The following is a 15,026-nucleotide window of genomic DNA, read 5'->3' on the forward strand; positions in this document are numbered from 1 at the left end:
TTGGTGACAGAGCACCTGCTTTGCATGCAGAAGGCCCAGAGGTTCAATCCCTGGCGTCTCCAGGGAGGGCAGGGGAAATGTCCTCTGCCAGAAACCTTGGAGAGCCGCTGCCACTCAGTGCAAACAATGCTGAGCTAGATGGACTAAATGAATATGTTTCCTAACATTCCTCACCCCCACTTTTCCGTGTGCTTGCCTTCCTCTCCCGCAATCCCTCTCTTCCCCCCCACCTTTCTCATCTCCCCTTCGTGCCATCGCCCTGTCTCTTGGCTATACCTCCCTCTTTTCTTTCTCTCCCTCTCTTCCTTCCTTCCTTCCTTCCTTTCTCCCCCTCCTCCTCCCAGAGATGGAATGCGAGAAAGAGTCAATGCAGCTTTAAAGGGGCCAGCTTTAAAGGAAGGTCCACGTGAGCCTCGGTGTGTTGCCATTGATCGCATCTCCCGGCGTTGCAGCAGCAGCCCGCCTGCCTCTCTCTCTCACTCACTCACTTGCCGGTGAAACTGACACACATCGAGACGCCGCGTTTTGCGGGGCTCTTGCGGCAGTTCGTGCGGGGAGCCTGAAAAGGGGACGACCCGCGCTCAAGCGGCAGCAGATGAAGTTTGAGCTGTGAGCCCCCGCGTGGCCCGATCGGGGGCGGCTCGCTCTTTGGGTGGGGGAAAGGCAGGCAGGCTAGCGAGGTGGGGGCGATCGTTTGCTTGGCTCGCCCCACCATCTTTGCGTAGGGGAAGAGGGGGAGAGGCAAGCGTAGTCCCAGCTCGGCTGCGCTGCAAGCTCCTCCAAGCCAATGAGCCTTTTCAGGCTGGAGTGAAGAAGGGAGGAACGAGGAGAAAAGGAGGGCGAAGAACGGGAGGGAGTGAGGGGAGGAAGAAAGGAAGGAAGGAAGGAAGGAAGGAAGGGGGTCTTACTTCTGAGGCTCCCCACATTTGCGCCGATGCCCATCTGGTCAGTTTCGTCGTAGGGACTGAACTGCAGGGGCCGAAGAAGAACCGAGCGAAACGAAAACTAGACGAACAGAAGAAGGAAAAAAAACCATATTAATATGGGTCAGCCGGTGCCTCCAACTATTTTCCTCATGCTGGTGGGGCTTCTGGGGGAGTCGCTCGGAGGTTTTCCAAACACCATCAGTATAGGTAAGAAGCTCCTATCACTTTCCAAAGCGCCTTATTATTATTATTATTATTATTATTATTATTATTATTATTATTATTATTATTATTATATTAGCGCTTCAAGGTTATACTGAAAGAAGATTGAAAGAAGTCGATGATAGTAGTGGCGATGGGGGGGTCGACCTTTTCATCTCAAACTCGTGTACCCCACTCCTTTCCTCTTTCCACTCCCCCACCCCACCGCCACTCCCGCAAGGATCCCCCAAGACAGGCGCTCGCTAAAAGAAATTGAAATTTGCTTTAAAATTAAAATGCAGCGCTGCATACCTTTGGACAGATTAATAATGGGTCGAGGGTGGGCAGCGCTGGGACGGAAGCCTGGATTGCGGTACCATTATTAACAGTACTATGAGACTTGCAGTCTCATTTGAAATCGTGATTTATTTATGTTAAAGACCCCACCTCTTGATTTGATCGTCGATCGGGGTGCTATTCTCGTTAAAGAATTATCTGTAAGCCCTCACCCAATGGAAAAGCAAAACTTTCACTCATCTCCCCCCTTCCCCCAAAAAGGGGGCTAGAGAGGCTCCGTGTCTTATCACTCTATTTACCCCCGTAATCCACCTGAATCCAAAACTTCCTTTCCCCCTCTCTTTCCCTCCCCACTCAACAAGATTCACGAGGCACGTAACTCTGCCGTTTAATGGAGTACGCTTTTGTAACTCGCAGCTCTTCTAAAACCTCTAAACATTGTCTTGTTTGCAGACGCGGGGGACGCGGGGGGGGGGACGGGACGGTGTGTGAGTCTAGTTGATGGACCCAAATGTGCCAAGACTAATAGGACCAAGCTATCGGAAATGGCACAACCATCCATCGGGTGTCTCGTGTGTGTGTTGGGCTGGCATGGAGCGAGGTGGGGGGGGGGAGTGGGGGCGGTTGGAGCGGACAAACGGAGGGGAGCGTGCAGGCAGATGGCTAAAATAATCAATTCCTTGTCTGCCTGCATATGTCATCAAACGAGCGTTGCATCCAATGTATTTAGGGGGGGGCTGTTCCGCGAGTGGGAGTGCAAAGTTCCCTCCCACTGGGGTTCTGGGGCATTGAGAAATGCCAAGCCGTGTTTAAAAATAGCGTTGTATTCATTTAGCGTAAGGCGCCGTTTTACCTCGGTTAGGGTTCCTCCCCCGCCCCCCTTCCGTTTGCGGCTGTAGCCTTCCCTACACGGCTGCAGAAGGAACAGGCAACGGTGGTAGCGATGCATAGGAAGCTCCTTTGGAATGCATCCCATGGATGCGCTGGAAGTCAGGCCATTGGTCCATCTGACTCACTGCCGTCTACACTGGCTGGCAGTGGCTCTCGAGGGTCCTTATTCCAGCCCTACCCGGAGATGGTGCTGGGGATTAAACCTTGGACCATCTTGCGGCTGAAGCAGATGGTCTTTTTGTTTCTTCATCTCTGGGGGAAGGGGGATTGACTCCCTGCCCCCCGCACAATAAAAATGACAAGAATAAGTTCTGTTTGAAGGGTCCACCCCAATGCTTTCTCCTTCACTGCTTCCAAGGCGAGATCCGTGCCAGTCTTTGTTGGGAAGACCTCTGTGCGCATTGCTGTTCAAAACTTTGTCCGTGCATAACGTGTGTCTGCTATGTGTTGCTCCGGGACCAAAACAGAACGTTTTTGAACCCTTACCTGGAGCCAAGACATATCAAGCAGATTGACCCTAAAACCCTTGCAGAAGCCTGCTAGCCCCCAGGCTCCATAGAGCCTTATGCTATGCATATCTGATCTTTATCTGTGTTTACTCAGAAGTAAGTCCCACTTAATTCGGTGCGTGTGTGTTCTTGGGTATATCTACACCATAGTTTAAGCCCGTAATCACACTGCAATCCTGTGCCCTCTTATCTGGGAATTAGCTCCATTGAACTCAGGATGATTTACTTCTAAGTAGGCATGCACAGGATGGCAGGGTTAAAGGTCCTTTCCTATGCATGCCTGCTTGGAAGTAAGAACCAGTTGGGACTGCTTCCAGGTAAGGCTGCAGTCGGGTTTCTGCATCATTACCAGGGAACAAGCCCCACTGAATGTAGTGATATGTGCATTTAAGTAAGCAAACATAGGAATGGGCTGCACATGTTTAGGGTTTTTTTTGGGGGGGGGAGCCATAGTGATATTGGTAGGATTTGTTTCAGCTTCCTTGTTTAAAGTATTTGTTTGCTCTGAACGCAAAGCCCTAAAATGATACCTTAAGGTTCTGTTGTGAGCCACCAACATATATGAGGCATATAGACTGCAGGCACCAACTGTATGCATACCTGTGGGTTAGGAATAAGCCCCACTACACTCAGTGAGATTTGCTCTGGAGTAAGCATAGATGGTATTGGGCTACAGAAGCCCAATCCTATCCCTGTTTTCTTGGAAGTCATTGGGGCTTACTTCTAGGTAAACATGCACAAGATTCCACCTTGCAAGTGAGATAGAGATTGTGTGTACATGTTTCACATAAACCCTAGTTGTAAGCTGCATTATATGTTTGAATACGTTGCTTTAGATATGGAATATAGTATTTTTGCTGTGTGATGTTTGGTAATAAGCATCAATTGCATAGCATATTCCCAACACAGTTGAAAATATGCAGGTTCTTTTACCCAAGCAAATAAACAAATGCTGTTTCTTCTGCCTTACAGGGGGACTTTTCATGAGAAACACAGTCCAGGAGCACAGCGCATTCCGATTTGCTGTACAGTTATACAACACAAACCAGAATTTTACAGAAAAACCTTTTCACTTGAACTACCATGTTGACCACCTGGATTCCTCCAACAGTTTTTCAGTAACAAATGCATGTAAGTAGCTAGCTGGATTTTTCATATTATAGCCGCTGCCTGTTTATAGACCGATTCCCCAACTCCACCGTCCAAACACATTATCTCCCTCTTGCCCTGAAAAGCTATCTAGAACTGCATATCATGTTTGGTAAAACTAGATTGCAGCAAGACATCATTAATTGCTCTTGCAGCATTTTTAATGCATGTTACTGTTGGGATCTTGAATATGGTTTGGCCTCCCCCCCCCCCTTCACAAGCACACACACACCCCAATAAATCTGATGGAAGCAATTCCAAGTAAGACACATTTTCATGTGCCTCTGTTGCTTTGATGCGGAGATTATAAGCAGCATTTAGCAACAGCATGGATAGGAGTGTGAGCAAGTAGGTGGGGATTATTTCACAAATAATGTCTCTCAGGAACAAAATGTGGAGGAAGCTTTTTGAAGTGACCTTGAGGGTGGCAGAGGCAAATAGGCTTACTGGCCTCCTTCTGCCTTAAAAATAGCATTTCTTCTTGCTGAGAATGCCTTGATAAAAACCAGTGTGACTGTGCAAACTGATGGATGCCCTAGGAACTGAAGGGTGGGAGGAGAATTGGTGGAGAAAGCTTGACAGTCTGGAGAAATTAGCACTGCAAATGCATGTGTGTTTTTCATAGCTCTTGATGTTTCACAAGAGAAAAAGAGTGACTAGAGAGGGAGAGACTGAGGCAATCAGACAAGGAATGAATGTAGTATGGTCAGGGAAAGCAAGTGAGTTCTGCATTCTGTTACACTGCAGCCTGTTAGAAGGCCTATCTTAATATTTGGGCATCTGTTTTTGTTTGGGAGAGGGATGACGTTTACAGCAACAAGAGCATCTCTGGCTGTATGCCAGCCTCTAATCTTAAATCCAAGGAAGCTGTTTAGGGAGCAGACAAAAGGAGAGCTTTTTAGTTCCAGTGACCTTCCACACTGAAAGCTTAGTTGGTGTCTGATTTCAGACTTGGATTATTTGAACACCAGACAATTGGGTATACTGGGGTCAAGGGTACATTTCGCAGACTGGATGGTGGACTATACAATTCCAATTGTGCAGTGTTGGTTTTAAAATGTAAGGGGTTCATATCCTGCCCCTTTCTCCCAGAGGTTCAGGGTGACACAAACCTGGGTCTCCCTGGTTCTAGTCTAGGGACCTTACAGCCCGGGGGTGAGCCAACGTGGTATCTTCCAGGTGTTTTTACACTATCAGCTCCCAACAGCCCAAGACAGCATAGTCAATGGTTAGGGATGATAAGAGTTGGAGTTCAAGAACATCTGGAAGCCATCACTACACCATGACAGCTCTCATGCCCTGCTGCCAAAAACCACTCTGTATGATGGTGCTTCACCTCTTTTTATAAAAGCTTTGGTGGGCAGCAAGGAGGCTGGATTTGGTCTTGCATCTACCAGTTGCTGTTCCCTACCTTAAGGCATTTTCTTTAAAAGAAAGAAAGAAAGAAAGAAATCCTTACTATTAAGCAAATAATTCAATTTGTTATCATGGTAACATTTGTGTAAAATGTTTCCCCTGGACCTTCCAGTTGAACTGGTGATGGTGGTGTGTGCGAGAATAACATGATCCTATTGCAAGATGTCCCAGAGACATGAAAATTATTGGGCAAGGAGCTTCGAGAATATGTGAGCTTAAGTTTTAAGAAAGCCTTTTTCTGCTGCACAGACCCTTGTAGGGAGGCTCCTAGTTGTGCAATTCCATCCTATTGGTTTATGTTTTGTTTTGTGTAGGATTTACAGTTCAAGCTCTTTGGAAGTTTAAATGAAAATTCCAATAGTCCTGTTTATAATGAAGTTCCCAGTTTTTTAAACCAGCCATTGAAACTGTGACAATAACAGCAACATATGTGTGAACCTTAGCAGGATTTTTTTTTAATGCTATGGAAAGCTACATCTGCTGGTTTCTGCAATGTTAAAGGCACAAGAGCAGGACACACTTGTTTCTCTGGTCAGTTGGCAAGTACCCCCGCCCCCCAATAAAACCCTATGTCTAGATTTGGAGTTTTATTTTAATAATCCTGTCCTTCCCGAACAGCTCTCTTAACACATATCTGAATAGTAATCCTTAATGAATGTAATCCCTTCAAGAGGCCCTATCTCAAACATAGTTTCCTTTAAAATATCAATTATATGGATTTAAACTAAAGGCACTGTACTTTTATGATAATTGACTATTAACTACTTTCTTTTTTAAAAAAAAACCACCATAAAACTGCTGCTTGGATCCTATGAAGGGTGCCTCAAGGTGTCCTTTTAATGGCACAGATTATTATTATTTGTGTTCATGATGCTATTGGAACAGTCCTGAGTGATCCCACATCCAATACTGTTTGTACCTACAAATGTTTTGGAGCAGTCTCACTGCTTCATTTACAACCAGCACATGTTCTGTAACTTCCTGCTGAAACCTGTAACATTCTATACACCAAATGTTTGTTTCTGTCCACCCTTGTTGCTCTATAAGCCCTCAGGTCAGCAATAATGTGGCAGCATTTGGGAAGCATCACAGAAAAACTAACAGAGCAGAATAAATCCACCACTGGTGCATTTATATTGTGGCAAAAGCATGCCAGCCCAGTGTATTTTGGCACCTGAAGCAAACCGCAAAATGGTGCCCACCCCTCTCAGGGAAGAAGGGGGTGAGTGAAGATCATCATCAGGAACAAGGGGGAAATAAAGATCTACAAGAGGAACATGGGGGGGGGGGACCAGCAGCACTTCCTATTAGCCAAGACTGCTGTACAGGTGACTTGGGGCAGCTAACGAGGAACACACCACAGTCATTGCTGCTACCACAGCAGCGAGTGATGTATTCACTGGAGGCTGGATCTACTGCCCCTGTGAATCCTACCACCTGAAGCAGTCACCTCAGCTTGCCTTATGGGTGAGCCAGCACTGAAAACATGTTGCAGAATAAACCTTCAATAAAACTCCAGAATCATTTGCAAGGCTGGTTTAAAACACTTGTCGATCTGAGATGGAAAATAAACACTATTCCTTCTTCTTTCGGTTAAACAAACACACACACCTAATGATGAAATAATTGGCCCCTTGCTGCTCTTCTGTGGCATCCAAAGTAATCATTCTGCCTTATAATTACCCTCATTTTAAGAATATAAGAGCCCTTTCAGCCAAACCCCAAAGTCATCCAGCGCAGCAGCATTATATAAGCTAATAGTGATATCTGGTTACAATGGGTATGTAGGCAAAATGAGGTTACTGGAAAAAGGAAGAGGTACTGCCACGTTGGCATCTTTCTCAAGAGACAATAGAGTGTAGCTCTGGGAGTGAAGTCAAACTACTGCAGTAGAAGTACTGAAGTGACGTCCCTGGGGAGCAAGCCTGGGCAGTGCATATAGAGGTATTGCGCTGCCCAGACAACACGACAACACCCCGCTCGACCTTGCCGATGTGGTCCAAAGGAAAGCAGAGCAATGCGCTTGGCACCAGCTGGGCTGTAAGAGCTGTTGGAAGGAGGCTACAAGGCACCATCCAAGGAGCATGGTACTGCCATGTTTAGGAGGGAAGGCTTTAAGAGAGTGCAATGCCCTTTCACGTCAGCTCAGTAAGGGCTGAGAATGCTCCATGGCCACAGGATGTTAAGCATCAGCTGGCAGAGGAATAGAAAACTGGGGAGAGATGGCAAATGGAATGGGCAATCTTGAGAGGCGGCATGGCTGGTTGGAACGGAGCAGACCACAAGTGCAGGAGCTCTCAACTTAGCAATATCTTACTGCAGATCCCCCTTTAGAAGCTTCAGAAAAGAGGGTACCAGTCATGTGCTCCTGAGCATAAAAGCAATAGCCCACCCTCACTGCTATTCAGTGGCATACTGCCTCTGAACCTGGAGGTTTTATATATCTATCTCAGTGCACAATCCTCATTTGTCTAACCCCCTTTAAAGCTATTCTCGATATTTGCCATGGAACTCCATGCATTAATTGTGCCTGGAGAGAAGCAGTTCTTTATCTTCACTCTCCTGAATACTACCAATCAGACTGGAATTGAACAGTTTATTAAATGCTCAGGAGCATATATCATGCATTATATTACTTGTTGCAGCAGCGCTTGATCTTCCTGAATGCATCCCTAATCCAATTAGAAAATAACATGGTAATGCCAAGGTGTATTTCTCCTCCACAACTGCATATTTTAACATCACTGGAGCTGCAATTCTTTTCACTAGGACTAAGCCCCACTAGGTGCACTTAATTTTGAGTAAACATAGAGTTGCAGTGTTGGTTGCTTGTTACTGCCCTTATATGTCCATACATGTGGTTAGTGTGATCATAGGGTACATTTGATGCTTGCTTATGGCAATCTAGTCTGCTTTAGCAATTAAGCATTTGGAAAGGAAACCAAAGCATGCTTATTTTTCCTCAAGTTGCACCCTATATTGGACCATGAGTTCCATCCAGGCCAGAGATGAGAAGCTACAGACTTCCAAATACAGCTGAAATCCAATTCCCATTGCCCCAGCCAGCATAGCCAATGGTCAGGGCTGATGGGAGTTGTGGTCTAGCAAAAGCATGTAGTGCCATAAATTCCCCATCACTAATCCTAGTCCAGGGACGTGGGTGGCACTGTGGGTTAAACCACAGAGCCTAGGACTTGCCGATCAGAAGGTCGGTGGTTCGAATCCCCGTGACAGGGTGAGCTCCTGTTGCTCGGTCCCTGCTCCTGCCCACCTAGCAGTTCGAAAGCACGTCATAGTGCAAGTAGATAAATAGGTACCGCTCCAGCGGGAAGGTAAACGGCATTTCCGTGCACTGCTCTGGTTCGCCAGAAGTGACCCGGAAGCTGTACACTGGCTCCCTCAGCCAATAAAGCGAGATGAGCGCTGCAACCCCAGAGTCAGCCACAACTAGACCTAATGGTCAGGGGTCCCTTTACCTTTACCTAATCCTAGTCCAATGTCCTGCTTTAAAGAGCGGGCAGCAGCATCCTTCTGGGAAGCTTAAGGGCAAAACACAAAATAACCTTCCCCTGTTTGTTTCAAGCATCTGATATTCAGTGGCAAACTCCCTCAGATCATGGGTGTCTCCACAGCTTAAAGTTGCTGTTGGATACTTGTCTCTGGAATTCAGGAGGAATGACTGTGACTTGGTGGAAGAGCATGCACTTTGCATGCAGAAGATCCCAAGTATAATTCATGGCACCTTCAGATAGAGCTGGGGAAGATCTCAAACATTGGGAAATCACTGCTAAGCAGTGTAGGCCGTGCTGAGCTAGATGGATCAGTGGTTTGACATGGTATAAGGAAACTGTCTAAGCCATTGTCATATCTTCTGTCAATGGAATTCCATACATGCCTTTTGAAAAGAAGTTACGTTTCTTTATTTGGCAGTAGACTTGCAACAGACTATTCAATGCAAGTGGCCCGGTAAATTTGTATCTGATATGATATGTGAAGGTAAACATTTTCTCCCCCCCCCCCCCTGCATCCTATTCTCCTGGAGCATCTGTGGCTACATCCACAGAAGAAAGGGTAGGGAAAAGTGACCTTGTCTGGAATAAAAAGCTCAGTTGACGATGTATTACAGTGGGTGGAAATACATTATTTGCAGTCCTGCCCACTGAACACTGAAGTCTTTGCAGCTACAAATAAATATCCAGAAAGGCCACTACTATTCTCAGATCTGAAAGTAATTTGTCTCTGTAAAGTCATAATGCTCATGCATACAAATATGCCCTAGTTCCCCAAAGTGTATACAAATTAGCCACTGCCAATCCCTTATCCTTATTAATGAGCTAATGCTTTTTTATGTTTGGGATACATTTTCCTACAATTGCGTGGCTTCTCTTGGACAATCACCTACCCTCAAGGGCTACCATGTGATATTTGCCTTTGATATTTGCAACTGAAAATGAAAAAGTTGCAGTGACTCTACCGTGATTTGGGGTTTATCTGCACTGCAGATTCAACAGACTGTTTAGTCCATCCTTTCCCAACCTTGCGCCATTCAGGTGTTTCAGACAAATCAGCTTTAGCTAGTATAGCCATGTTCCCTTCAGCACCAGCTTCATGCAGCCCATGCCCATGGGGGTTGTATTCTCAAAGATCTGGAGACCACCAGGTTAGGGAAGGTTGGTAGTTACATTCCCTTCCTTAGGGAACTCTGGGAAATATAATTCTGCGAAGAGTGGCTGGGGGACAAACTCAGTGCTTTACCAAATTACCTTCCTTGGGTGCAATTAGAGTGATAGGTATAAAACCAACATAAGTTTATACTATAAATAGAGCCCCATCATAATGAATACTGCAAGGGACAAGGTGGTCGGATTACTATTATTCTTTTATCACTGAATTCTATAATATGTTTTAAATTGGGATGGTGCTAAATGTTCAGGTCCTTGGTTCCTATTTTGTTTTAACCACCCCTTTCTCTTTCAGCTGGGGCACTTGTAAAGGTATCAAGTGGTATATTGTTCTTCCTAAAGACATTTGAAGATGTTTTCACCCTAATAGTTTCACTATTTGATCCTAGGGTAAAATCATCCCAGGTTGTTGTTTTGTGTGTGTGTGTGTGTGTGTGTGTGTGTGTGTGTGTTTTGTGTGTGTGTGTGTGTGTGTAAATTTGATTCCCACTGGGTTGTCAAAATGCCTATAAAAATATTTTGCATTCCAAAGAAAGCCAGATAATTATTGCTGTTTTTATTTGTTATTTTGCTTTTTAAAAATAATGCCACCTTGTTTTCAGTGTTTGCTTCTATCAGTATTTTTAAATGGATATTTAAATGACATGTATTTTTTCCTATGGAGTGAGCAATATATAAATTAAGTAAATAAACTTATTATTATTATTATTATTAGCCACCCAGCATAGAAAACCACTTTATACCATTGGTCCATCTGGCTCAGCATTGCTTACACCAACTGGCAGTGGCTTTCCAGGGTTTCAAAAGGCAGTTAGGAGTCATTCCTAGCCGTATCTGGAGATGCCAGGGATTGAACTGGAGATCTTCATCATGCAAGGCAGATGCTCTGTCACTGAGCTATGGCCCTTCCTCCCTGAGGAATCCAGGTGCAGTGCTCTGCTCAGTGAAGGATCAGTCAGGGATGCAATGGTCATATGTTCCATCCACAGCAACCCTGGAAGATGGCTAGCCTCCTGCTTAAATACCTCCAGCAAATGATAGCGCCCCCACCCCACCCTGTCCCACAAGGCAGTCTGGTCTGCTATTGAGCAGTTATTAGTGTTAGAAAGTTTATTGTTTGACTGAAATTTCCTTCTGTACAACCTTCACTCTGCCCTCTGGTGTAACCAAGGGCACTTTCAGGGTGCCCAGAGCTCTGGCACTTAACAGGGCGTGTCTTAAGGGCTGGTCAGCTTGCAGTGTCATATAACTATAAACGGAGATCTAATCTAGATTTGCGAGTGTGGAGGAAGAATGAGAAGGAAACATTTATACCAGGAAGATTGTCCTAAGATCTGAAATTATGATCTCTTGAAACCATTTTCTAATTTGATCAAGGAGGAAGAAAACTCGTTTCTTATGCCGTATCCAGTTTACTGCAACCTGGTGCACATCTGAGGTAGCATAGACTTACCTGGGGAAACAGGGAAGGGAAAATGGGCTATTCGCTAAAAGGTATCATCTATTTTCAGAGGCAGAACCACTCTGATCTCATGAGATCGTGTGTGTGTGTAAGCACTCCCCCCTTTTCCAGTTAACTTGCTACATAAACCTGTAGTATTTTGTCTTGGCATACCATGTTTCTTATCTTGGTGTTAACACCTATCTGGAGATACAGAGGAGAGATGCTGTACTGAGCTGTAGCTCAGTGGTGGAGCATCTGCTTTGCACAGATCCAGCCCCCAGAATCTCCAGGTAGGGCTGGGAAAGTCTCCTTATCTGAAACCTTGGAGAGCCACTGCCAGTCAGTGTAGGCAACACCAATCAGATGAGCAAATGCTCTGTTAGCAATAGTGTGACCATTCTACAGCTTTGGGTTGTCTCTCTTCCTTGGGGAGTGGGAAATGCCAAATGAAGCTGCTAACTTGCTTTGCAAGTCTGACGAGTGCATAAGTCAATGTAAGCAGGTGGATACAGAGGCATTGCAGGGTTCAGCTCACATTTGAAGTGAGACGTCTTTGTTGGAGTATATTGAGACAGAGCAGCTTAAATGCATAATTCCATCCCTAGCATGTCTACCTGTGTGTGTGTATATATATATATATAAATAAATTCCCTCTCTCTGAGTTTAATTCAAAACCTCCAACGGTGTCTTTTACTGTTAGGTTTTCAATTATGTTTAACGTTCTGTTGCTCCTATTCCCTCAAAATAAAGCACTGCTGGTGTCTTTTTCTGTTCTGCTCTTGTAGTGCACTACACTACATTGCTCCAGCCACTGCAGTGTCAGCTCATTAGCACTCAGATCGCATATTCTCTCTCTCTCTCTCTCTCTGCACTGTCATCGCAAAAAAAAAAGGGCTGTTGTACACCTTTATGGTCAACAAATGTGGTCTTGGATTACGCACCATTTGCAGGGGATATTTAGAAACCCAAGCCTTGGGTTACTTCACCCACCCTGCTCTGGAATTTTCCTAGGGAAAAGGGTTAGCTTTAATACTTAAAACCCTGCAAGAAAATTGGTTGATCTTAGTGAAGGTGGGGCCTATTTTTAAAAGCTTTAGTTGCACGATGCAGATGATCTCTCATCAACAGCTAGCCACCTTGACCAATCTGCAGGCCACCCTCTATTCTCATTCCTCTTATTAAATTTCCTTGTAGGTATCTGTTCAAAATCTTCAGCTAGCCCACAAAGAGAGATAACAAATGTTGATCTGTCTGCATCCTAGATGCAGATGCCATGGCATTTCCTCCTTTGCCAACCAAAGGGAAAAAGAGCATAATTACCTAATTATCCTTGTTTGCCGAGATCCATTTAGATGTTTGTTTGGGTGCTTCTCATCAAATGGGGGGTTTTGTAGCTTTTCTTCACTATTTCTACTCAGTGGTGTGGTGTGTTTTCCCCCCTCTTCGATTCGTTTTCAAGCATTCAGAGGGATGGGGTTTTACAAAACAAAAACTTGGCATGTTTTGATGTGGTGAATAGTATTACAGGACATGATATGACCCACAATTTGGAGAGATCATTTAAATAAGAAAAAATTCCTTTACTCCCTGCTATGTGCATCACTTTTCTTGTCTGTTGCTGTTCCTCATTTTCTGTTTCCACTGGACAAACAACTTGCTTTCCTTGCCTCTGGGTGTTCTCTCTCTCTCTCTCTCTCTCTCTCTCTCTCTCTGTCTCTCTCTCTCTCTCTCTCTCTTTCTTTCTTTTAAGCCAGCTGGTAAAGCAAAGATGATGCAAACTGGTCATTTCACTGCTGCCCAAGATGCCTCTGTTTTAAGGGAATTAACAGAGGAAGGGGAGGAGAGAGAGAGGACAGGGATAGCAGTTGAAAGTGCAAATCACTCTTAAGTACGTCAAAGGATGGCCCTCCCCACTAAGACACTCTAATGTGGGTTATGTTTTGAGAAGCTCAGTTTATATAGGGCTCCTGTGTTGTCCCAGACATCCAGACACCGGCCAGATTGGGGACTTCTGCTTAGCTTTAAATGATAATGGCATCAATTAACCCAGTCTTTACGTTAGTGCAGGTGTGGTGAACATGTGGTCCTCCAGCTGTTTCTGAGCTATGCCTCACAGCATCCCTGGCCATTGGCTATGCTTGCTGGAGCTGATGGAAGTTCTCCATAAGCATCTGGAGGACCAAAGGTTCCCTGCACCTGTTTTAGTTAGTGCCCTTCTCCTCCCTTACCCTCCTGTACTGCTGCAGTTACAATTAGCATGATGCTCCATGATTACTTCTCCTCCTGCTATCTGGATCTCATTAAGTTTCTGACCAATCTCTGGCCTCGCTAAAGATGAATTCATAGCAACAAGAAGAAGTGGTGACAGGTGCAAAGGCTTTGATACAGATGAAGCCACCCTTAAAGTCAGTGGTTCATAAATCTGTCTGTCCATGGACACACTTGACTGTAGCTACCCACCTGTAAAATACAAACAAGGACTGCTGGTGTGTTGATGACCTGTGAATGACTAGAGACATATTTTCAGCATTTATATACTGTATATGGTCCCCAAGACTAAATTCTCCCAGGTTACACTCACATCATAAATTAAAGCAGTGCTATGCCACTTTAACAGGGACGCAGGTGGCACTGTGGGTTAAACCACAGAGCCTAGGACTTGCTGATCAGAAGGTCGCTGGTTCAAATCTCTGCGACAGGGTGAGCTCCCATTGCTCGGTCCCTGTTCCTGCCAACCTAACAGTTCAAAAGCACGTCAAAGTGAAAGTAGATAAATAGATACCACTCCGGTGGGAAGGTAAACGGCGTTTCCATGCGCTGCTCTGGCTCGCCAGAAGCGGCTTAGTCATGCTGGCCACATGACCCAGAAGCTATACGCCGGCTCCCTCGGTCAATAAAGCGAGATGAGTGCTGCAACCCTAGAGTCTTGACCGAATGGTCAGGGGTCCCTTTACCTTTACCTTATGCCACTTTAACAGCCAGGCCGTTCCCCACTCTAAAAAATTCCTGGGAGCTGTAGTCTGTTAAGAGTGCTGTGAATTGTTAGGACTTGTACAGTTTACACAGCTAAAATTACCAGCACCCTTAACAAACTACAGTTTCCATGATTCTTTTGGGGAAGCCATGACAGTTAAAGTGGTGTAAAAGTACCTTAAATGAATTCTGAAGATGTTCCCCCAGTGTTTTGCAAAGGCCTGGGCATCTGCTTGTCTTATTATTGACCATCTGCATCTGAGAACCTTTTCAGTATGTTTGATGCAAAATGTGAACTGCATTTCTCTAAGATGAGTATGGCCAGTAGTGCTTGTAGCTTTACTTCTTATGTTTTGAGTATTCTTCACTGGAGCAGAAAGAGCCTGAGTTCTTACTTAGACAAGAAGCCTGGGGACTTTCATCCTCTGAGGTCTTTGAGAGTTTTATTTCCCATTGACTTCAGGAGGAACAAGACCCAAGCCCACTGGGAATATTCACATGAGAGGGCTGCAACAGCAAGCCAAATCTTTGACAAATT

At 45.1% G+C, this 15,026-nt stretch overlaps 1 protein-coding gene across 3 annotated transcripts in view; it reads left to right on the top strand.

Moving 5' to 3' along the window:
- Positions 1-253: 253 nt before the first annotated feature.
- The window catches only part of LOC310754153 (glutamate receptor 3), a 204,452-nt gene continuing 189,679 nt past the window's right edge, over positions 254-15,026 (top strand). For 2 of the 3 annotated variants that reach the window (XM_083595718.1, XM_083595717.1), the window contains exons 1-2: positions 254-1,133; positions 3,797-3,955. In XM_083595718.1, coding sequence (XP_083451844.1) covers positions 1,043-1,133; positions 3,797-3,955 — 250 coding nt within the window. In that variant the 5' untranslated portion in view covers positions 254-1,042. The remainder of the gene's footprint in view (positions 1,134-3,796; positions 3,956-15,026) is intronic. The other variant, XM_083595719.1, reaches the window with a different exon arrangement.

The sequence above is a fragment of the Podarcis filfolensis genome, assembly GCF_964270895.1.
Source record: "Podarcis filfolensis genome assembly, chromosome: Z".
NCBI lineage: Eukaryota > Metazoa > Chordata > Lepidosauria > Squamata > Lacertidae > Podarcis > Podarcis filfolensis.